A 25,504-nucleotide genomic window follows, 5' to 3' on the forward strand; every position below is an offset into this window, starting at 1 on the left:
ACTGGCCCCTGGGCAGATTTTCCTTGTGTGAACCCCTTGTGTACAGTCACTCTGAGGCCCTTGCCCTTCATTTTATCCTAGCATGTAAGAAGGGTAGTTTGACATCCATTCATGTATTCATCTCACAAGTATTTACTGAGCACCTACTCATTAGAGCTAATCTAAGATTGCAGTCATATTTCTCAGTTATGCCACAAAATGGAGTAGGTCCAGAGTGATCTAACCTGAAAAGTCACTTGGAAATCGTAATTGTCTGCTGGAACCTCCCCATGGCACTGCCTTCCATGGGCCAGTGTGGCACACACCCCCCACGCCCGTGGCCCCAGGGGAGTGCCCCAACTATAAGATGATTCTCCTTGAGAGTGAGTGCCATAGCACAGAGTGGAGCAGTACAGCAAGAGCCGCGAGTCTGCAGTGGACAGACTTGGCTTCTGGCTGCAGCTCCAGCCAGCTCTGTGAATTTGGGCGAGTCTTTTCACCTCTGTTCCTCCATTTCCTCATTTCTAAAATGGGGACGAGGACCTGACCCTTCCACCTTTGTACAGTTATTATGAGGATTTCCGTATTTACTTGGGTGAAGCTGCCAGTTTTTTCTGAACAGTTTTATGGATGCACTGGCTAATAATCGGCTAATTTGGGGCCTTCAGAGTGTGTCTTTTGATGTTGCGTCCAGGCATGCGCTGAGACAGGGGAGGCATCAGGGACCAGCGGGAAGGAGTTGCAGTCACCACTGCTGTAAATACACTGCCCCTGGTTCCAGATCCCCGAATGACAGACCTGTCTGCAGAACTCTCCATCCCACTCTTGATGTGTGTTGTGTGTGTTGTCCCCTGCCAGGGAGACAGCAGGGTGGAGTGCCAGGTCCACCACCAGCCTTGAAGTCTGACTACTTGGGGTTCAAATCCCAGCTCTACCACTTTACCAGCTGTGTCATCTTGGGCAGATTAATTTACCTCTCTGTTTCGGTGTTATCAGTAAAATGGGAAGGTAGTACCTCCCCACCTCATAGGAATGAAATGACACAGTCCATGTAAAGAACAGCACCCAGAGAGTGCCAGTAGGAAACCTGTGACATCACTGAGCCCCTGGCTTTCCTTGGTCAATAGAAGAGGCTTAAAACAAAACAAACCGAGTGTTTGTTACACACACACCTTGAAGTCGCCTCTTTCTCTTCTCTCTTGCTGTCATTTTTTTTCCCCCTGTTACACACACACACACACACCTTGAAGTCGCCTCTTTCTCTTCTCTCTTGCTGTCATTTTTTTTCCCCTTATATTAGGTGTTTTTTTTGTTTGTTTGTTCGTTTTGCGGTACGCGGGCCTCTCACTGCTGTGGCCTCTCCCGTTGCGGGGCACAGGCTCCGGACGCTCAGGCTCAGCGGCCATGGCTCACGGGCCCAGCCGCTCCGTGGCATGTGGGATCTTCCCAGACAGGGGCATGAACCCGTGTCCCCTGCATCGGCAGGCAGACTCTCAACCACTGCGCCACCAGGGAAGCCCCAACCTATCTTAGGTTTTAAAACAGAATAGAGACCTTGACACTAGACTTGTTTAGAAGATCTGTGGGTGGGTAAAAAAAAAAAAAATCAGGATGATGCTGATAAGGTCTCTGGAGGACCCGGAACAGGCAAGGTTAAGGTTAGGAGCATACCTTTTTTTTGAGGAAGTTTGGTTTAATAGGTTTCCTTTAGGTTCGGTCCCCTTACTCCTATTACTTATTTAAGGGAGGTTGGTTTGTTTGTTTTTATTTAAGGGAGATTTCAAGTGCATTCGAAGGGAAAGGGAAGTGACTGTGGGACTCCTCATACCGGCTCAGTGCTTTTATATTCACTCCTTTGGGCCTGGCAAAAAACTTAGTGGACGTTCCCGATCTCCTCTGGGGAGCAGGGAGGGAGCCCCTCTAAGGGAATGTAAAGCACTCCTGTCCTCAGGTGCTGCCAGTCCGGGTGGTGGTCCTGGGCAGACCATTTGTAAAGTAGAAAGGCGCAGCCTATCTAGGTAAGAAGAGGTGGCCTCAGATTGGTCAGGGAGCGATCAGCTGGCTGCGCCAAGCGGCGAGGGCCTTGAGCTGGTCTTTGAAGAATTAGGAGGATTTAGATAAGCCGGAAGGGGACGGGCATTCCACCCTGGTTGCCCAGCGTCAGGGCCGAAAATGAACAAAGGCGGGGTAGGGAGGCGGGGGTGGGGGGACAGGGCAACCAGCGTGGAGGGTTCCTGGTGGAGCTGGGGCCGCTGGTAGGAGAGGGGACGCTGAGCGTGGTGCTTGAACTGACTCTGCAAGCCCTGGGGGTCCCGTCGGAGGAAGGTTTGGGAGCTTGGGAAAGACCAGCTGAGAAGAGGGCTTTGAGAAGTGTAGGTGGCAGGGGCGTCAGGATGGATTCTCCATCCTGGGATGGACTAGTGGAGGTGAGACCCCAGTAACACAGTCTTGAGGTACTGAGGGCCTGGCCCCCTGGTGGCAGCGGTAGGTGTGGAGAGAAAAGTTGGGGAGGAAGGCTTAAAAGATGACCTCTAGGCTTCCACGGTGAGTGACGAGAAGATAAGGCAAATGGGGGAGGGGAGCAAGGAGGAGGAGCGTTTCCGTCTGGGAGGGGTTGAATTCTCTTACTTAGCACTGGTGCAAAATGCTTTTTTGTTTGTTTACTTTTGAAGGAAGAGGGCAGTATTAGCTCAGTTCCACATCCAGAGGTTCTGTGGCTCTGAAATAAACGTTTAATGGAGCATCCTCAGGAGCCGGGGGAAATACCACCACTTCTTTCTGGTTATTTGCAAGGTTCCAGCCATCTCCGCTCAGACTGGAATTTCCAGGAACTGTCAGCTGACCTGAGCCAATTGGTCCCTCCCAGTGCCCTCCCCCCCGGCAGGGCGGGGCCCCATGGGTGGAGGCCCCTTAGGGTGGAGTCGGGTGGGTCTCCAGTGATAGGGCACCCAGCGGAGAGGCAGACGGAGGCAGTGGCCTCACGCAGCCCTTCTGGGTCTGATTATATAACACTTCACAGAAGAAAACTGAGGGCTGAGGCAGACCTTGTAAGATGTGTACACAGCAGGAGTACACATTCGAGGTGCTTTTCAATTGAGTTGAGGTGGCTCGCCCTTAAAACTAAAATACAAAATTGTCCGAGAGCGTGAAGGACGAAACTGAGTATGTAACCTCAGTAGGGAAAATGATGAGTGTTCGCTAAAATTTCTTTAAGAAAGATGTTGTAGGCCACTAACTAGGTGGCCTTGAACTTGAGAGTTTACTAAAGGGTATGGGCTTGGGTTTCCCCTCCCCCACCCCTGCTCTGCTGGGCTCCAGCTGGAAATGTGTAGGGAGGTTGCTTGGTTGTTACCTTTGCACCTGTCCTTATTTACATGCAAAGGCAATTGCTTCACTTGGTCTTTCCGAAGTACAGGGTGTGGGCAGAATCTTATCTGAAGCCATGTCCTGTTTGGACAAGTCAGACTGCCTTGGCAACTCTCCATAGGGTGGAGCAGATGGGCGGATGCAGGAAAGTAAAGTTGGGTGGCTCGTTAGCCGAGAGGGGAGAGGGCGGATTGTTTGCTCATGGGTCATTACAGTTAATCTGAAACTAAGTAATTAACTTCTTCCCCATTTACAAAACATTTTCATGTAAAATAACTAATTTATGAGGGGCAAAGATTCAGAAGTGTTCCATGGAGTTTTTCCTTTCGCACCAGCAATAGAAGACTGAGCTAGGAGACAGATCACCGAGTGACGTGAAAACGAGACGCCTTTCCAGGTAGGTGCCAGCATTTGGCTGTCCTGAAAGGAGGCTCTGACTTAGAAATGCCTGCTTACATCTGTTGTCTGGCCTCTTGTATTTCTGGCCAGAGCAGCTGCCTTTAAATATTCAACTCCTGGGAGCTCTTGGAAGAGTTTGGGTACAAAAGTAAAGAAAGAAAATTTCTTTGGAAAGGAAGTTTAGCTACAGGGATGTTGCCTGCCTGCCCTGGTCCTCCTCCTGACCAAGAATTACACACACACACACATTTTTTGTTTGTTTGTTTGAACTCTTTTCTTAATTTTTTTCCCTGAAGCTCCTTTGGGGAGGAAGGGGTGAGGGAAGGCAACATGCTTCCCTCCTTTAACATCCAAACACTTGGGAGAATTGAAAGGGGCGCTTACAGACGGTGTGTTGGTTTGACCATCCTGTTTTTCTCCTTACACCTGGCTGAGGTCGGCTAGGAAACAGATTAGCTTTGAGGGAGGCAGGTAATCTGGAGCCTTAGGGTCAGGCTGGGCTGGGGGAGAAGAATACAGGGACCCTTTGAGTGCATTAAACAGGAGATGAGAAGGGACAATGTCAGAAGCAAATCCTGATATATCACCAAGAAATTGACTTGAGATGCACACATTCTCTCTCCAGACCCCCCTCCGTCCCCCGCCTCACACCTCTCTCTCTCTGTGTCATGCTTCTAAGGAAGGGGCAGTTATTTATAAGGTTGTTTCTGTAATAAAATGAGCTGTAGCTTCAAGACAAGCTACTTTCAAAGGAGGCTGGCAACATAACCTCCTCTTACGTTAAGGCTTGTCTGTATTTCTAAGCTCTGCGGCTTATTTGTACCCTCATAAAGCAATTGTTGAGTAGGCCTCTTGGAGGGCTGGAAAGGAGACGAAACTATATTGCTTGTGAAACTTCATGTAAGTGATTCACCAAAGCTTTTTAAGACGTAAACATGCGGTTGTGCATTTTGGCAAAATTCTGAGCCTTCTTTTGACATCTGAAAAGTCAGAAGTATAAGTAGAGGGAGTGTGAAAGGAAATCTGTTTCTTCCTTTTGGAGGAAAATTCAGTTGTATTGGCCCTTCCCAGCAAACTAACACGGTTAGGGGAAGATGACATTTGTTCCAGTGATGGAAGATTATTTTGGCAATGGTGATGTTCCTATATTTTTGCTTTTAAGCACCTTGATAACTTAGAAGTTTTTTTAAACCAGTTTTGCCACTTTTTTTCCTCTTGTAAATGCAGTTGTGTTATCCTGGGATTGCTAGTTTAGAATATATGTTTCCTAAGCTAGTTCAACAGAACTAAGATGTAAATGTGTTAATGTTTGGGAAATAGTTGTAAGAAAAAACAGAACCATTTTTGGGGGCCTTCTCGTCTCTGTGATAAGAATTCCTGAGCCTACTTAAAACCCCACCACGTTTAAAGACCTTGATGTTGGCAAACTCAATTTACCGCCTCTGTCCTAGTCTTTATACTTGTTTTAGTGCGCCACCTAATGGTCCTACTTGGGACTGCTGTCAGGGTTGTGTAGTAATAGTTGTACAGCATTTGTAGTTTACTCAACATTCTTTTAACATGATGGTAATAGCCCCAGAGCACTGAGTCGCCCACGCGTTAACAAAAGCCACTAAGTTTAGGAACCCCAGTTCTTCCAGTGCGTGAGTTACTCCCCAGTTATATGGAAGGCCCTTTGGAGACACTGCGGTCACTCTTTTCTGATTCTAGATCAGAACCCAAAGACAAGATCAATGCTCGTGGCCAAAAGTGGTCTGTTCAGAGACAGAAACAGTAGGTACAGAGTCTAGACGTTTTCTGCAGTAAATTAACAAAAGGCTGATTTGTGTTCATGTGTTTGATTCCCTTCCTAAATTTGGTTTCTTTCTAGCTTAGCTTCCATCTTATTTTTATTAAAAGTTTTAATTATAGAATTAATAAATTTAAAAACGGGCACACAGGTGTGTATAAAGCTGCTGCCCCACCCCTCCCAAGAAGCTCTTGTTAAGGGTTAGGGTGTGTCTTTTTCTTTTCTTTTTCTTTTTTTCACCACGTGACCTCCTCCATATCCTGTGACTATCATTAAAAGTATAATCAGTCATTTTAGAAGCTACCAAATTCAGACCAAAGTGCTGTTAAGCATGTGAGTGGACAGTGAGTTTGGTTCTGTTCATAGTGATATTTGAATTTTGCACAGACTTTTTATTGTCCGGTGATGCATTATTTAGCTAGGAGTTTCAAAATGAGGTACTCTCAATTGTATCTTGCTTCTTCATTTATTAATACTTGTGTATGAGAAATATCCCTTCATCAGTGATTGAGTTACTCTTTGAGGTACAGTTCTGAACAAATAAACATACCTTTACAACTTTTTTTTTAATAAAAATGAATCAGGTTTTGTTAGAAGGGATGCTTTATGTTAGATGATTTTTTCTCTTATAAGTCTTTCAAAGCACTAATTTCCCTAAATTTAGATAAAACACAAAAATCAAAGAATGAAAGTAATTTAGGTAACGTCTTAAAATGACCCAAGCTATAGCAGGTTAATGTGTAATTCATTTCTAAATGGGTTCAGTTCTTATGGCTAAAGGCGTTTGAAAAAGTTATTGAAGGCTTTATGAGCTAAATGATGGTGTTAAAATTTGAACCAAAATGAGCTACAGAGCCCATCATCTTAATTCCACCGTGCTGCTCCTGCTTGTAGGAAAGGATTCCAGGTAAGGCAAGTTGTGGAGATGCTAGGAAGCTATTGCGATGGTACAGCAGTCAAGTAAGTGACAAGGCCCTACGTAAGATTTCATACAGGGTGTAGGCAGCTCTTACCTTTGAAACTGAACTTAGTCTGGGTTTTTTTAGGGTGGAGGGGATTGACCTCTAAGGCTAGGTATCTTGGCAAAGAGACAAGTACCTGGCATTTCCGAAATCGGAGCCAACAAATTTAGTGCTGTTTGTACAGTATATAGATCCAAAAATTGTGTGCATATTCAGTGATATAAACGACTTAAGAGGGCAAAAAGAGGTTTTTTGTTTTGTTTTGTTTTCATCTCATTTGATTTTTCCCAAAACCTTGAAGGTAAGTGTTTTAGGAAGTAGGCAAAGGAGGTGTCCTCTGCATTTTACATGTGAAAAAGGGTCTCCCTCCTCCTGTCCCTCATGTCAGGGGTCAGGTGCAGATCTCCTGCTTGAGTCTACAGATCAGGACTCTTTGCTTACACTCCTGAGAATGTGAGTACTTTTGTTTAGAAGGATTTGCAGCAAGATACTGTCTAGTGGAGTGGATGAATCTGTAAGAGTAAATTAAATTTAAAAGGCTTGGGGGAGGATGACCAGCTGTGGGACGAGGCTGCTGAATTATCTGACCTCATTGATATAAGGAGGCTATCTCACGTCTTTTGTTTACGGTCCGCTGTAGGGCCCTGGACAGCAATTCTTAGAACCATATCCATCTGTACAGCTGCTAGCCTGGGAACTGGTTAATAATAGATCCAAAGACACAAAAGGGGTTTTCATCCTTCATTATGAAATCATCCATTTTTCACTGGCTGTGGGGTTTGTTCTTGCTGGGATACAGAAGAGGGTGGTAGCACCATTGATTTGAGCAGCCTGGTATCAAATTGTGTTCACAGATTATAATACGTCCTGTGATGTAGGAAAATATAATTTTGAAGTCAGGGCCTTATGTTGAGTTAATGATGATATTCACGTGTTGTCACAAGACCCAGGACGGTCTTTCTTCAATGAAGCAGTGAAGCACAAGAACTGCACAGTATTACTTTTATAAGTGTGTGTGATGATATCTTAGTTTAACCCATAGAGCATGGACACCACTGGCTACAGAATTGCTATCGTGGAGGTGGGGATGGGATGTTTAAATACTGAAATACAGGAAGTAATCTAAACCAGGGATTTCTATACCTTTTTCTGGTAGAACTCAATCTAGAACTTGTTTACGTTCCCACCCAAACCAAAGTAATACATAAAGACCTCACTTCTAACCAAATTTGGATAGGAGGTGCCTGAAGAAAGTTGTTGATGATCTGGGTAGTATGCGGGCGGTGGTTCTATAACGTATGAAACGCAGTTAAATGTTCAGCAGACTGAGTATTTTGTCTTGTGAGGAAGTGATTGATTTGATGTATTTTAGTGCTAGAAGTGGACAGTGTAGAACACAGGAGGAAAGGGATAACGCGAGCATCACAAAAGACGAAGAGAAAGATCCAGCGAATCAAGATGGACATTTTCTTTACATTAGGCTAAAGATTGGCTTATTTCCTTATGAGGAGAAATTAGAGTAAATACAAGGTAATAGTCTTCATATTAAAAAAGTGCTTAGAGGGCTTCCCTGGTGGCGCAGTGGTTGAGAGTCCGCCTGCCGATGCAGGAGACACGGGTTCGTGCCCCGGTCTGGGAAGATCCCACATGCCGCGGAGCGGCTGGGCCCGTGAGCCATGGCCGCTGGGCCTGTGCATCCGGAGCCTGTGCCTCCGCAACGGGAGAGGCCACAGCAGTGAGAGGCTCGCGTACCGCAAAAAAAAAAAAAAAAAAAAAAAAAAGTACTTAGAAAGCCATAAGCAGGGACCGGGAACTCAAGACCTGAATATAGGCATTTCTCAAAAGAAGAAATGTGGGGAATTCCCTGGTGGTCCCGTGGTTAGGACTCTGCGCTTTCACCGCAGGGGGTACTGCTTCGATCCCTGGTCAGGGAACTAAGATCCTGCGTGCCGTGCAGCGCGGCCCAAAAAAAAAAAAAAAAATCAACTTGTAAAAGAAGAAATGTAAATGGTAAATAAAGATGAAAAAGACTCAGCTTCAATAATTAAATCAATAGAGAATAAAAATCGTTTGTCATTTTGATATTAACAAATTAGCAAAGTTTTCATTTTTTTTAAATGATCATGCACATTGCTGGTAGGAATTTTGGGAAACAGGTTCTATTTTACTGATGGAAATTATAGAGTATCTTTGCTGGATGATACAGCAAATGCTTTGGTAAAAGTACATGCTTCTCACTCTAGAATTCCCCTTCATAAAATTTATCCTAAAAATTAAGGATGTGCAGGAGGATGTAAGTATAAAAGTGCTCATTGCTATCTGTAATGGTGAAAATGTAGAAGCAACTTAAGTGCCCAATAAAAGGAATTTTTAAAAATCTGATTGGGGACTTCCCTGGCGGTCCAGTGGTTAAGACTCTGTGCTTCCTCTACCGGGGGCCTGGGTTTCATCCCTGGTCGGGGAACTAAGATCCCGCAAGCCGCAAATATCTGATTGGTTCACACAGTGGCACACTGAACTTGATGGTATGGAACCACACTTACCGAAAAAGAAACATTTTCCCAGTAAACTGTTAAGTGAAATTACGGGTACTATGTAGTATGCATATTACAATCCACTTTAAAAGAGAGTTTGGAGGGATAAAGACAAATATATTCACGATGGTTGGTTCTAAGTTGTCTTTTTGCCTGCCTTGGTTTTTTCTGATTTTTCTGTAACAAACAAAAGGGGGAAAGGAAAGGCGTTTAACATTCATATATGATGTTAACTTCTAGTGAGCTGCACAGTAATCTTGAACAAGCATGGCTGCTCAGAAGAGGCTGTACCTATTGTTCCAGAAACATCAGGGTTTATGTATTTGAGTTAGAAATGCCCGTTGGCTCTCACCCGGTTATGACCATGGAGTCTGGTTTTAATTATATAAAATGGCATCTTTCATAGGTAAGGGAAACAAATTCCAGCCATTCCGGGGGGAAGGGTGGGGAATATTATATATATATTTTTCTTTTTACTGATTTATATTGAAAGTAACCTTGGGATTCAGAGAAACACTTTGTTTTGTTTTCTAGGCCAAACACCAGAGCACCCTAGAAAGCATAATTAAAAGAATGCTCATGTTTGACCCAGTCCCTGTCAAGCAAGAGGCCATGGATCCTGTCTCGGTGGTAAGTTTTCCAAAACCGAACACCTCTTCTTACTTATTCCAAGTGGTAATAACTCTACTGTGTGTTGTGTTATTCCTTAAAGCCACTCGTTACTGGACAGGCATTTGATAGGCAAACTTTTCTGAAAGCCCCTGGTAGTAAGTGAGGTAAATACCCTCCTAGCAACTGTGCCGGGATCCATGTTTCCTTAAGCCCTGTGCCCCAAACCCCCACCAGCCCCCAAGATGTGATCAGCGCAGAACTTGGGCCACAGGAGCATCTGCTCACAATAGAAGTAGTTTTACAAAACCCCCTCCGTTACCAGTTTTTTAGTTTGAGTTCTCAGGATTATTGGTTTTGGCAAAAATAAGTTTGGCCAGATTAATTTTTTTAAATTAACGTGTATTTAGGGATATTAAAAAAAAACTGGTATGCAATATTTATCATGATTAGGAAGCAGTTTCCAAATGTACCTACACGAAATCTGCATCAAGAACGAGTTTACCCATAATTCAAAAGGAGTCGTGTACCGCAGTGTTCACTGCAGCTCTGTTTACAATAGCCAGGACACGGAGGCAACCTAAGTGTCCATCGACAGATGAATGGATAAAGAAGATGTGGCACATAGATACAATGGAATATTACTCAGCCATAAAAAGAAACGAAATTGAGTTATTTGTAGTGAGGTGGATGGACCCAGAGTCTGTCATACAGAATGAAGTAAGTCAGGAGAAAAACAAATACTGTATGCTAACACATATGTATGGAATCTTAAAAAAAAAAAATGGTTCTGAAGAACCTAGGGGCAGGACAGGAATAAAAACACAGACGTGGAGAACGGACTTGAGGACACGGGGAGGGGGAAGGTAAGCTGGGATGAAGTGAGAGTGGCATGGACATATATACACTACCAAATGTGAAATAGATAGCTAGTGGGAAGCAGCCGCATAGCACAGGGAGATCAGCTCGGTGCTTTGTGACCACCCAGAGGTGTGGGATAGAGAGGGTGGGAGGGAGACGCAAGAGGGAGGGGATATGGGGATATATGTATATGTATAGCTGATTCACTTTGTTATACAGCAGCAACTAACGCACCATTGTAAAGCAATTATACTCCAATAAAGATGTTTAAAAAAAAAGAAGCGTTTACTTAGAGGTGTTTTTCACTTGAAATCACCACCCAGACTATATAGAAGAGTTTCTTAAACATGTTTGTGAATGTCGTTTTTTTTAATACTGGGAGAAAAAAAAGTACTCCATTTTATCTCATGTAGTGTTTAGGCTGTCCTTCAAGGAGCTGATTAAAAAGATGAAAACTGGGGGATGGGGGAACTCCTTGGTCCTTTTGCATGTAAAAATATATTAAGAATAAAGTGATTTGCTTAAACTTCTAGCAGCCATATGGAGCTGTGACAGGGGAGAAGCTAGGGAAAGAATGAACTTGACCCTGATGATGGAATTTCGTATCACTCAGAAAAGTCTGTGACTGGGAGGGAATTACGTTCACTGTTTTTTTCAACACCTTAGTGCTAAGCTAGCCCCTCCTGTGAGCCAGGCGCCTCTACATGCTTCTCGGCCACCAGGGAACAAGTAATTAGTCCAGGTGTTTATAGAGGTGCAACACCAGTGCTATGGAGGTGGGACATGGGTGACAACAGAAAGGTGTCCATGACTGCAAAGCAGGGAGTGGCTGAGACTTGAGGAGATCTGGTTTAGTGAATATAACAAGGCCACGCTCCCAATTCTGTCCTGCTCTTTTCTTCCATGGGCTTGGAAAATACTCACAAAGGGAAAAACTTGACCTGAGTTGTGTATCTGAAGGTTGGTAATGACACGCTTGCAAAAATTAGATCATCCTTATGCACTGGCTGTGGAGGTTCCTGCCAAAACTGTTTATACAAGACACAGGGGTCACTCCGAGGCCCTTGGAACTGAGTTGCCATGGAGATTCCTGTGCCAGTGAAGTGTTTACCACTGTGTACAGTGAAAAGTTGTCAGGAAATAACATTCACCTTCCTGCATGATAACTGGATAACTGCGTGTCTGAATATGATAATAACAGAGCAATAAGAATTATATTAATCAAAAACTAAATTGACTTCTAATGTTACTCGTTTTGTCATCAACCCCTTCCCCCAACTACTGCATGATCATATTGAAGGAATATGAAGGTATAAAATTTCCCCGTTAATTATATCCTTGAAATATGAATAGGTTTTTAGTACTGAAGAATATGATTAATTTGATAAATGATGCAGGACCATCAGTGATGCATTTTGTAATCAAGCATGAGAATGTGTCACGAGAGCCTAATTTAAAGCTAAAATGAAGTTGGCACAATACAGTGAAGTGCAAGGAAATACACTTTGCCGAAAAAATGGAAATAAGATTAATTTGAAGTACCGGTTATACTTGTAATGCTGGAACTTATATTAATATATGGAGTTAAAATATGTAGAAGTATTTTTGCAATTAATGGTCTTTTTCTCCTTCGTGCTCTAGTTTTCAACTTCTGCAGATGCTTATAGGATTTAATTACATTGTCTCACCAAAAGGTAGTTTCAGTCCTTATAATAAAGTTTCTTTTTCTTAATTCAGCAAAACCTCAGTTAACTAAAACATTTGGGGAGTAGGGCATTGTGATTATTTTACATGACAAAATTAAAAGCTTTTGTTTCCACTCTTAAATCTTCATATTTTATCTTTCCTGCCTTCATAGGTGGAGTATATGAAACCTGATTTATTGTGCCTTTTTTCCTTTTTCCTTTTTAATTCTGCCTTTGACCTGAAGGTTGAGGTCTTTGTTTATTCAAGTCAATGTTCTAAACATTAAGCCGTAGACATGTGTAAGATTCTTTTTGTTTTAATTCCACATATGAATAAAAATGTTTTACAGTGACTTATTCCCCTCCCCCACTCCTTTTTCTTAAAAAGTGAGAAGAGCAGAAGCAGTCTGCCTATTTGGTATTTTGCTATAGTTTAGAGAAAGTGAGGAAATGTCATTTTTCTCTTGCTGAAGTATAAGCCTTCGTACTTCCCACTAAACCTTGTGCCTTGAGGCACATTAGACTTTGGACTGTCAGTCCTGTTAAGATTTGCAAGAATGGGGAGCAGAGTACACCCGCCTCTGTGCCATGGATCTCTGTTACCTAATATCAGTGCGATGCTGGCAAAACCATCAGCAGCTCCCTGAGCCTCCAATTTTTTTTTTTCTTATTTGTGAAATTGGAGAATTTTAATTTGTAAAATGTGAAATGGCAGGTGTATATAAAATATGCCCATAAAGGAGTTGTTTTTACCGATACTGCCAAAGAAGTTTGAAAATTAGAACTTAATTCAGGAAGTGAGAAAGAATTTTTAAAAGTATTCCCTCATATTCTTTTCCTACAGGAAGATTACTTTTGAAGAACGTGTATTTTTTTCTGTTTCTTTAATGAAAATTATCATCTAACGGACTCCTTAAAGATTGAGAAGTACTTAGAAATCAGTAGTCCCTCTGCTGTGTTTTGACAGAAACTTGTCATGACTTTTCTGAGCCTGGTAGAAAGAGAGCTTTCTGCCTTTGTTTGCGTAGAGGGGCATGACATTGGCTGTTTCCAGCGAGTTTGTTTATAAATGCACCACGCCTTCCTGCACTTGGAAGCCCACCCTTGGTATGAAGATTCCTTTGACTTGCCATCGCCCTGTAACGGAGGGCACATTTTTGTCATATGAATGAACAGTGAAACAGAGACTCGTCCACGTTTCATGGAGTCACTCCATCCACTTAAACCATCTTGTAGTGGAAAACTCACCAAAACTATTTCCAATAAAATGAGAAACTATTAATTCTCACTTTCATATGAAGTGATAGCACTGGAAAATTATCCAACCCCTGTGCCTTTTGCCTCACCACACTTAAAAAAATCATGTTTTTGAGAATCAAAGAATTGGTATTATCCTGAGCCTTGTCAGTAGTAAAACCTTGCAGGGAGAGCCTGTTGATTCACATCGTCCGTTCATCCGGTGTTCTTTGAGCACCTGGGCTGGACCCTCATCTCCCAGTCCAGTGACAGGAAGCCGCCAGCAAAGAAATAACCCACAGCGCGGAGGTGTGAACACTTGAATGCGTGTTACAACAGAGGGAGAGAACTTTTCTTAACAGCAGATCTTCTGGAAAAGTAAACCCATTGCTGCCGCTAGTGGGGGTCAGGAGTGGGGCAGCCCTGCGTGAGTCTTGTCTGCAGGCTGCTCTGTTCCCGCGAACAGGGCTCCTTGAGTAAGCAGTATGCATACGAGCCAGTGGATGCCTGGCAGTGGCCAGAGGCCCTCTTTCTGCCTCATCAGTACTTGCCTCTGATTTGGATTTCACTGGTGCAGCCACACTTATCTGCATCGCTTTGTTAGAAGACAGGAATGGTCTGGAACAGAGAAGAAGCAACTATTACCAGGGTGTATCCACCCAAGGTACACACCCTAAGCAAGCCCTGTATCAGTCCTTACACTGTGGAGAACCAGACTGTTGCAGGCTGATTGCAGTGGCTTATATGCTCCACCCAAATAAACATGTCTCATAGAAGGTTCTGGTAAACATTGCTATGAAATTTGCTAGTGAGACAGTTTGAAGAACCACATTTCTTCACCCTTTGGCAAGGCAGTCGGACTGGAAGTTGTTAATAGTGTACTCAGTCGTGTGCCCAGGTCCCAGCAGTCCCCCTGCTTTTAGCCCTAGAGTCTTACAAATGCCACATGTCCAGTATAGCTGGCAGGGGGCGTTCACGGGAGGGCAAGCTCTCTGCAGAACTGTGCACAATGTTTGTAAAACTTAGCTCTATGTGTGGATGTTTCTTTCTTTATGGCTTGAGAAACCTGAGACTGTTATTAAATTTGCAACTCTCCCAGGTTCTAAATTCCTGCTTTCCTTAAACTCACCCCACAGATAGAAAAATCCAACAATGGCAGCAATAAAAGTATGTCCTCATTTTGCATCCTATGTAGCTGCCAATAAGTTGGCATTAAAATCTAGGTCATAGGAATGTCTTTGAAGACTAGGGCTGAAAATAAGGGAGAAGCTACAATTCCGTGAGTAGAAACAATGAATACTGCCTCCCATTTCCTGGAGTTTTTGTTTCTCATACCAGAACTTTTGCCCTTTAGAAAATTATATCAAGATGGTTAAACTTTAGAACCAGGAGAAATCTTTTTTTCGTCCTATAGTTAATTACTTCCTTAAACCCTCATTGTACAAAGTTTGTAATGTTTTGTTAGCAAACCTTGTGCCTCTTTTTCTTTTGCCTATTTCAATATTTAAATTTAAATCCATTTCATATTAATATTACTGTATATTTTGGGCCTCTCACCTTGTGTTGCACCTGTGTGTGTCTAGTTCTAAAGAAAGGTAGAAACAGTCTTTACCTCATTTGATCCTTAATATGTAATTCAAAGCTATTTTAAAAAAACAATTTGTATATTTTTACAAATTCATGTTTCCTGATTTTATATCCACATGTCCTTGTTTTTAAGCAGTATTATTAGTGAAAATTCTCCCCACCCCCGTCTTTAAATTGCATTTAAACAGTATACCATTTTAATAATAAAAATTAGTATTTTTATTCTGTATCTCTGTCATTTAGAGCCAGGCTGTTCCAAGAGTGGTCTGTGGCACCTTAGGTCACTCCCCAGTAATTCAGAACCTGCCTTTTAACAAGATTCCCAGGTGAATCTGTGTGCTCAGTAAAGTTTGAGAAGCCCTGATAGGGAGCATCAAAGCCCATTGCAGTGCACACCTCTTGTATAAGGAAGGAAGACAAGGGACTCCCAGGACTACGGTGTGTGTTAAAGTTCATCACATAGGTATCTCATTGAGTCCAGTTTTAATCATAACCTCACAACCTCCTGGAAGGTGGGTATCCGATACCACCTTGACAGATTTTGCCATATCCTCATGGCTCCTGCACTCCTAATATTTATTTAGTAATTTTTCTTGCCCTAGAGATAGAATTGCTTTTTAACATAATAAAGTTATTTTAAAAGGGAACTTTGTATCACTACTGTAAAAGTTATTTTAAAAGGGAACTTTTTGTCACTACTACTGAGAAACATAGTTTTTTCTTAATGCACTTAAATAAACACATAACTATTCTAAAGCTCTGTGTCTATCAGAGAGATGAACACCAGACTGCAGGAGTCACTGTTCCATGTGGTTATGTAGGTTACGAATGAGGATACAGGTAAAGAAAGAAAGGACAAAAGAACAAAGTGCATCTTAACGATGAGAAACTGACATCAAAACCAGATTCAGATAAGTACTTGCCTGTCCCCTTACTTTCCAATACTCTGATGCTCAGTTGGCCCAGAGAAGGAATCAGGCATCTGGAATTTTAAAGCAGCACAGCTGATTCTGATGCATAGTCAGGTGGAGATTTACCCAGTGAGGCCCAGAGAGGAAAAGGGTGTGATCTCAGTGGCAATCCCAGTCAAAAACACTGCTATTCCACAGTTATTTATAACTCAAATTAGTGGCCATTGGAGGGGCTGGGGAGGGCTCAGAAATTAATAGTGCATTTAAGCTGTTTCATTATAAGGCCCCACTGGTGGGTTTTCTCACTTGCATCATGAGCTAGTGTTGCCTCAGAATCACAAACACATCGGATTTTAGAGCTGGAAGAGAGGCACAGTATGTTACTTTTCACTTTCACTGTAAAACATTCAAATACAAGTAATGTTCTGCAGGCAGACTTGACATGTTACCACTAAAAATTTCAGTTTCCCTAAAATGCCTACAAGTAAAGAAAATGACTTATGTTGAGTTTAATTTTTTTAAAGCATTCTACAACAGAGTTTTCTATTTTTTAATTTTAGTTAAGGTACAGAAGTAATTTTAGTGAATTCCATGGCCAAGGACAGAACCCATAGTGTGCAATTATGATTGATTTATATTTAAAGCTGGTACATGAGTTAGATTACCTTGATATTATAAGAGAGAAATGAACTTGAAGATAAATTAGGTCAGTTGTGGAACAGATCTTAGATATGGGAGGAAAACCATTGGTGTCTCCTCCAGTATCTTGTTAGGTTGTCCTGCAGCCTCTTTTGATGAGGGGGGTAGCAAGGTGGAAAGGAGACAAGGCAGGACCTCGGCTCGTGTGCAGGTCCCTTCCAGCGTCACGTGTCTTTATTTGAGTCCTGTTACAGTAGCTCATTCTCACAGTTCTGTGTCATCCACACATTTGGAGATTAAGTCATCTTCTACAGTTTCATTCTAACTGTGAATAAGTCCATCGCACAAGTTGGAGCCAAGAACGTAATCACCCTCCTGTGGGTGGCCTTCTACCGTGTATAGGTGTGTAGGGCGACTGGCCATCCTGGTGTGCCTGAGATTGAGGCATTTCCTGGGATGTAGGACTTTCAGTGCTAAGGCCGGGACTCGTAGCATGGATGTGTCAGTGGCTGAAGACCATCCTAAGGTCCTACCATGCAGATCTGCTTGTCCCTGGTATACACAGCGTATGAGAAACGTTCAGTGTCTTTCTGCTGAGCTGGAGGACACTAAAGGCAGGGAGAGTATTTCCTGCCAAGTATGAAACCCCAGCAGAAAATCAACAAGGTTAGCTGGCTTGGCTGATTCCTGGTGAACCTCAATGCCAACTCCTAACGATAAAGGCCCATAAGCCTTCTGTTTCATAATCTATTTGAGAATTTTTCCAGGTATCATCCTCTGCCTTAACATTGGACATGGCCATAATCGTAGAATTAAATTTGAGATTTTTCGTGTGACACAGTTACCACATTAACTTTATTTTTTTATTTTATTTTATTTTTTTTTGCGGTACACGGGCCTCTCACTGTTGTGCCCTCTCCCGTTGGGGAGCACAGGCTCCGGACGCGCAGGCTCAGCGGCCATGGCTCACGGGCGCAGCCGCTCCGCGGCATGTGGGATCTTCCCAGACCCGGGCACGAACCCGTGTCCCCTGTATCGGCAGGCGGACTCTCAACCACTGAGACACCAGGGAAGCCCACCACATTAACTTTCGTACTTACGTTTATTAGACCAGCTTTCTCTCATAGCATTGTTTTAGGGTCAAGCATGTATCTAAACCCAAACCACTTATTAAAGTCCATGTGATTGAAGGTGCTTGTTGTATTTTTTCATCTTAATTCGTGTTTCAAGCAAACACACTTACTTGGCTATTGACACGTTTCTGTCTTTCTTTTCCAATAGTCATACCCGTCTAATTACATGGAGTCGATGAAGCCCAACAAGTATGGCGTCATCTACTCCACACCGTTATCTGATAAGTTCTTCCAGACCCCAGAAGGCCTGTCGCATGGGATGCAGATGGAGCCGGTGGACCTCACCGTGAACAAGCGGAGCTCGCCGCCCTCTGCCGGGAACTCCCCCTCCTCCCTGAAGTTCCAGTCCTTGCACCGGAGAGCCTCGCCAGGGCTGAGCCTGCCGTCGTCCAGCCCACCGGGGAAGAAGTACTCGCCGCCGCCGCCGCCCGGCGTGCAGCCCTTCAGCGTGCCGCTGTCCATGCCGCCTGTGATGGCTGCGGCCCTCTCCCGCCACGGCATCCGGAGTCCCGGCATCCTGCCCGTCATCCAGCCTGTTGTCGTGCAGCCCGTCCCCTTCATGTACACCAGCCACCTCCAGCAGCCGCTCATGGTCTCCCTGTCGGACGAGATGGAAAATTCCAGTAGTAGCATGCAAGGTAAATTCTGCCACTCGCCCACACTGCCGCCCCCCTGCTTAGTCCGGACTTACCGGGTCTTCACCAGATAGTCTGGGTGAGGGAGCAAAGGAGGCAAGGGGCCAAGAGCTGTTGCACTCTGAAAAGGAAATATTCGAGTTAGAGTCTGCCTAAGGCATTTGCTTTTTTTTTTTTTTTAAGTGTTGACACTGGAAGATCTCCCAAGAATCAGGCTGTCTGTTAAATGCCATGAAATGATTAGTTTCACTATATACTTGTCAACTTGGGAATAATAAGAATCTTGACTTTATATTTTGCTTTATTGAATACCAACATGGTTTTAGGTGCAAAAAGGCATTTAAGAAATACCTTTAGACCATGTGATAACTAATGGCTATTAAAAGCCACCTTGTTTACTGACTGGTCAGAGGCAGAAGGCTGGGGTAACAAGGAGATAACCAAACGTCATAAGGAAGAAATCCTTTGGGGGCTGATGTCTTAAAAGTCCAGCTTCCTCCATATGGTGCTTGCTGACAAAGTAATCGTTAGGAGGAACAAGAAGCGCCCACCGATTCATTACTGCTGTCATTTTGCCAAAGGCAAATAGATACACATCAGTGTGGTAGCTAGAAGCCGTGCAATAAGCTTTTAAAGGCTGAAATCGGTAAATGGTACATAGAGTAACTTTTCTATTTTTATTTTGTAGTCCCTGTAATTGAATCATATGAGAAGCCTCTATTACAGAAAAAAATTAAAATAGAACCTGGGATCGAACCACAGAGGACAGATTATTATCCTGAAGAAATGTCACCCCCTTTAATGAACTCAGTGTCCCCCCCGCAAGCACTGTTACAAGAGTAAGTATATTGAGGTCTGCCTGGCATTTACGTAGCGGCGTGCATCTCGGAACTGGAATGGAAGCTGGAGCTTCCCGCTCAGGATGTGGTGTGGATTGCCAGCCGGGACTGCCTTGTCGTTCGGGGCAGCCCCTGGGCCAGATGGGAGAATCTCTCCAAAAACTATGTGCTCTGTTAAACGCGTTATGTCACGTTCTCAATGATTTGGTCACACATGATTTTGCCACTTTACCCCAGAAATCATTTTTATCTTGTTTTTTTCCATCCTTCCAGACTATGTGTATATAGTTCTCCCATCATCTTTAGCCCAACATAGATTGAATTTGGTGTTCTAGATATTCTACTTAAGGTTGGATCCTGGAAATGCTTCATGGGATCACATATCGTCCTTCCCATTGTCAGTTCTCATAAAGTATAGTGTTTCTGTGGTGGGGAATGGCTTTTAGTCAGAATTTTCCGGGCCAACCACAAATCCAAGAAAGATACTCCAAAACCAGTCCCATGGCAACAGAAAGCGACCATGATGCTCAGAGAAGCTCGGCGTTGAAAGAACTGTTTAGCCTCCTGTCTTTCTAATTGTGACTGCCCTAGAATGTTCGGTCTGCTTTAGAACCGCCATCCAGTAGGAAGTTTACACTACTGGTCGACATCCAGACACCTGAACGGTGGTTTAACTTGCTGTGTGTGACGGTGTCACACACAGTCTAAATAACATCATTACTGAGATTTGCCACTAGAGATGCCCTTGACTTCTACCAGTGATTACACTGGAGGCTGTGTCTGCAGTAGGTACAAACGTGGCCTTCGGATCCAACATCTTGGATCCCAGCTCTGCTCTCCACCATGTGTATGACCTTGGCCTAGTCACTTAATCTCGTTGCCCCTGCTTCCTCTTTATTTTCATTATTGGTTGTAATTATTTTTCTTGTGTTATGGTCTTTACAACATTGGATTTAACGGCCAGCTTCCTAGTACAAAGGAAGTTCAACAATTACTGTCTCCTCAGGGTCCCTTCTATCACCTTCCTCCCCACATACCCTTTTCTCCAGCATTTCTGCCCACCTTTCTGCTTTATCTACTGCATTCTTCTCCCTTACGTAATGAACTCTGTAACAGAATATGAATCCTCTGGTTTTAGAACAGCTATTTTCTGGAACTTAACACGTATTCTGGTTGTATCCACATTCAACCCAAGGAGGTGCCTTCGTAATAGCTCATATATCAATTGCCATTTGCATCAAATCCGTCCGCTTTTTTTGCGGGGGGTGGGGCGGCGGGGGGTCGTCATCTACTCCTTGATAGATGAAGAAGAGAATGAATCTTCCGCAGCCCCATCAGTAGGCAGACTGCCTGATGGTCTTGTACATTATTGCCCTTCACAATTGCATAGTGCCTCCTTACCCCCAGAAAGGAACTTTTCCAAGTGTTTTCAAAGGAGTTATTTCATTCTCCCAAAACAAGCAGGTGGGAGTCAGAGCAAACAACTGATGAGCCAAGACATAAATAATTTGCCTGTAATCACACCATTAACAGCAGGGGGGGCCTGGGCTGATCCCCTGCTTCCAGACGAGTGGTCTTCCTGCTATTTTTAGGCCCTATCTAGCTGATTGCATCTGCTGCCGCACTAAGGGAAAGGAAAAATAGACTAACCAAAATGGACACATCTTGTAGGCTGAATTACCTTTTTTTTAGGATGTCAGATGTCTTTGGTGAGGTAACTGGCAACATAGCTTGTACCTGCACAGGTGATGAAAAAGATGCTATAAAGCCAACTGCCCACATAGCAAGCGATCCATTGACTGAAAAGGGGGTTATTCCAAAGTCTAGGTTATTATAAATTACAGTGTAACACATTACGGAAGAATAATTGAAAGCAATATTCTGTGCTCTGAATGCTGCTGGAAAGAAAACAGCTTTTCTCTTTTCTTGCTTATTTTAAGTAACGTTCTTTTGATGATCTCAAGCTCAGTGGCTTTTAATGATTAATGAGTAATGTGCTTATTCTAATGCTGACCTAAGAATGCATTTGCCTCTCAGAAAATTGAACCGATTAGCCACAACTGGGACATGTACCCTTCAAGTAATTCTCTCACAGATGTGATTAAGTAATGTCTTGGAGTGTGCCCAGTAGCAGCCCACATAGGAAACCAGCTAGCCAGGAAAGAATCACTGGAATACCAAGCACCTGGTACCATGTCCATGAGGCAGCCCCAATAATATTTGCCTTAGGAAACCCTTCCTTTACAGGGGCGGACTTTAAAATACAGCTTTGAAATCCATTTGTTTGATCATAAAGTTATAGCTTTAGGATTATTTTTAAAGGCACTCAAAAGTACATCAGATTTCTTTTGTTATTTACATGTGTGAAAATTTATTTAGAACAAAAAGTTTGAGGATCAGATTTCCCCCATTGAGTTGTGAACAGGAAACGGTAGCAAACATAAGAGGGATCAGCTTAACTCAAAACAATGACCAGGTCTCTGATATTTACCAGGCATTCTAACTTCTTGGTTATAATGATCCCAAACAACCTCCTAAAAAATGAGCAGTGAGGAGACCAAGAAGAGTGAGTGAGATCCCAAGATCCTGAACCTCAGCCTGTACCAATATCCGGCTCTTTAGAGAGAGACTGCTGACCCCTCTCAGAGTGATGCTGCCTTCCAAGGGAGATGTTGGCTAGAGTAGAGATTTCCTGAGCTGGTGTTAGGACATCCCAAAAAAACTCCTCATGAAATTCAACCACTGTAGGGGCGAAGTTTGCTCATGGGTTTCTGCACCTTGAAATAGTAACAGCTATTGTTTAGCAGATTTGCATCTGGAACAGGTGTTGTTCTTAAGCGTTTTGTGTGCATTACTCACAGCAGCTTTCTGAGATCGCATGACTATCATCCCCTTTTACAGAGAAGAAACTGAGGCACGGAGAGCATGAATACCTTGCCGAGGGTTATAGGGACTATCGGGACGGAGCTGGAGCGCACAGCCTTTTAGGGTACCTCTTTTTAGGGTAACATTTTCACAAAATGAGCAGCTGGAACAGCAGTCATAACTACTACACAGAAACCATTAGAATCCCAACTCATAAAATCGAATAACTGGGAGAGACTTCTAAAGTTATCTGGGATTCTCTCCCAGGGTCCCAGAGGCACATGAGATAGATTTAACTGTTCATTTTTTTTTCCCCTCAACATTTTACTTCCTGAAGTTCCCTTAATGAAGATGAAAATTTTCAGTCAATGGCATGAAAGTGGAAAGTTTAAAATAAACTGATAAACTGTTTTCTTTTTATTAGAGGGTCTTAATAATCGAGCTTTATAAAAACTCTCTCACTTCTCCATTTTCTCTGCTATTTGTTTGTACATTTATATAATTGAAGTTCTTGTTCTCCCCCCCCCCACTAGTTCATGTTCCCTTTTCCATGTATCTAAACTTTATTCTTTCATATCGTCCCTCTAAGCATCAGGGTAGGAAGGTAAAGTGATACTCAAAACTGACAGTTTTCTTTGCTAATCATAAGTGAGAAATTAGTGAAGTCACTCAAGATAAAATGCAACTTTTTATTCTCTTCCTAGTCACTTCTTTGGGTGCTTGAAAAAGTTGTTGATAAGGGACATGTATTTACATTTTTACCAAGATAAAAAACAAGCTTCATTCAGTGACTCTCTTGATTTTTATGTCTAAATTTTATTATTCTTTATCTCACAAGACTGTTTACCCTCATCCAATTCTTTTCACCAATCTTTTTTCCCCCATACACTCTTGTATAAAACATTCACATGTTATTTGGGATATTTTAAGAACTTTAGATTCAAATTTAAAAGACAAAGAGGTCTTTCATTGCAGTTAGAGGCCAACCGTGGATACATAAGCTTGTAATGTATCAAGTAATTAGTTATTAGGAGAGCAAATGGATGGATTAGAACTTGTTAATTACATCAATCAGCGGGGGAAGCCTGAAAAAACTACAGATTTTTCCTAGCTCTTCCCACCTGCCATTTCTCTCCACCAACTTCCTTTCTGAAAAAGAGAAAGTTCATAGTAATGGTGTGTAACCTGATTTGATTTCAACCACCCTCCCCCCTGGAAAGGTGTGCAGGTGCAGGAAGGGGAGTCTGGGTGAGGAGCCAGGAAGGTAGGGAGGATGGCGGGCAGCCAGTGAGGGAGCCGGGGCTGTACCTGGAACCTGGGTCTTGAGTCCTGAGTGAGGGGCTTCCTCGCCTGACCACTAGCACGGCCTGAAGTTCTCTCTCAAGGAGGAATAATAGTGACAGGAAAGGTTTGAGTTTGTGAAGACAGTAGTGCCAACTTTTTTTTTGGCGGTGGGGGGGGGAGATAAAAATCAAATGTAAGTTGAGCCTCTTTAAGAGACTCAAACTAAATGCCAATTATGTAAAGGATAAAGTGTAGATGCATCCGACAGCGTGGTTGCCTGAGACTTAGGAGTTTGACCTCTTACATTTTCCCCTAAAGAATAATAAATGTGAGAAAACATAGTATAGCGTTCAGCCTAGTACCACAGAATTCTACAAGAAAGCAAATTTCTATTAAGGGAAAGAGACTCTCCTAGCACTTTGCACCTCCCTCTAGTGTAGCCCCTAACCCTTCTTACTGTCATTACTTATCTACATGTCTGTCTCCCCCTAGAGTGTGAGCTCCTCCAGGGCAGGAACCCTGTTTTTATTCATCTTTGTGTCCCGGTGCCAAGCACAGTGCCTGGCTCATGGTAGGTGCTCACTCCATGTTTGTTGAATGAATATAGCAGTGCTTCTTGGGTTGATCCGCTAATTTCTTTTTGTTTATTTTGTTGGGTTTTTTGTTTGTTTGTTTTTGCCCAGTGTTGTTAATGCTTTTGGTACCCTGAGGGAAAGGAAGAGCCTTTCACTCACCATTTTGCATTTGGCATCGGCTTTCCTAGGAATCACCCTTCAGTCATCGTGCAGCCCGGGAAGAGACCTTTACCTGTGGAATCTCCAGACACCCAGAGGAAGCGGCGGATACACAGATGTGATTATGATGGATGCAACAAAGTATACACTAAAAGCTCTCACTTGAAAGCACACAGAAGAACACATACAGGTATTAGAAATACAAGACTCGCTTCATCTTTCTTCTTAAGAAGTACTAGCATGGAATGTTAAGACAAACGTTCCAGCTTTCAGAGATTATTGTAATGAAATTTTTTCAGGCATCTTGAAAGTTACCATAGCTACAGATGTCGCTTGTCAGTTGTGAAAAATGAAGTTTTCGATAATGATTGGTTTTTATAATAGAATAGATTCAGCGTTATCTGTTCAAGGCCCCTTGCAACCACTTGCAGTTCTGTGGTCTCTGTAGTAAGAGAGAGAGAAGGGCATGAAACCTCCACTGAGAACAGAGGGGGAAATTGTCCTTAACCATGGGCCTGTTTCATCAAAGATGTGGCCTTCATATAGGCTGTCACTTAGTAAATGTACGTTATCAAATTCACGATGGCAAAAAAAGAAGAAAAAAGTTCTTTATACAGAACAAGTAAATGCAGCAGTTTCTAGAAATGGAATTCAAACGGAAGACAGTCATCGAAGGAAAGAAAAGTGAAGATATTTGGGTAATTATCGTCTTCTAAAACTGAGGGAACTTGTAGGCGATTGCTTGCCATATTTGTTGTAGGATATTTCCAGTTTGCCAGGCGTTGCATATAGAGCGTACAGACAGGTCTTATAAAAATTGTTAAATAGGTGAGGAAAACATAAAATTGTCCCCTGTGCTCAAGAACATTTTGTAGCAACACATCTTAAGGAATTCGTACAAAAATGTTTTAAACAAACCTGATGAATTGCAGTTGGTATTGGTGATGAATGTTTATGGAAAGCCTCATCTGAGCTGACCTCATACTCTTGGATGTGAAATTCTAGTGTAACAGCAATTTCCCTCTCTGTACATTTCCTTAACCTCAGAATGTAGAATATTTGGAGGTTTGTGAGTCATTCTTGTTAGGAACATTTACAAAGAGAAGAATCCGGGGTTTGGAAGAGGAGAGGAAGTAAAGTGTCTGGCAGAGTGGAAGTGAAGGTTTGCCGTGCATCCTGGGAAGGAGGCAAAGGAAGCCGAGGGGGTCCAGCTGCATACAGTGTTCCTTGGCCTCCTCACAGTGTTGCCATGGAGAGAGCTGAGGGTGACAGCCTTGCAGTTAGAGGACCACCCAATGGGCAGTGCCAGATAGACTCATGAAAGCCTCCTCAGGGCACGAACGGGACCTGAGAGGTGGATGTTACCAAAGGCCAGCCTAAGAGTAAAAAGACATTGGATATTTGGGTAACGATTCAGATGTAAGAAAAAGAACTCTTAGCATGTATATTCTGTGCAA

General features: G+C 43.0%; 1 protein-coding gene across 2 annotated transcripts in view; it reads left to right on the top strand.

The window, feature by feature from the left end:
- KLF3 (KLF transcription factor 3) overlaps positions 1-25,504 on the top strand; it is a 35,592-nt gene that overhangs the window by 6,642 nt on the left and 3,446 nt on the right. The window contains exons 2-6 of one of the 2 annotated variants that reach the window (XM_030881031.2): positions 3,681-3,742; positions 9,564-9,659; positions 17,839-18,328; positions 19,014-19,164; positions 24,077-24,237. In XM_030881031.2, the coding sequence (XP_030736891.1) occupies positions 9,603-9,659; positions 17,839-18,328; positions 19,014-19,164; positions 24,077-24,237 (859 nt within the window). In that variant the 5' untranslated portion in view covers positions 3,681-3,742; positions 9,564-9,602. The remainder of the gene's footprint in view (positions 1-3,680; positions 3,743-9,563; positions 9,660-17,838; positions 18,329-19,013; positions 19,165-24,076; positions 24,238-25,504) is intronic. The other variant, XM_030881030.2, reaches the window with a different exon arrangement.

The sequence above is a fragment of the Globicephala melas genome, chromosome 5 (assembly GCF_963455315.2).
Source record: "Globicephala melas chromosome 5, mGloMel1.2, whole genome shotgun sequence".
In the NCBI taxonomy this organism is placed as follows: Eukaryota; Metazoa; Chordata; class Mammalia; order Artiodactyla; family Delphinidae; genus Globicephala; species Globicephala melas.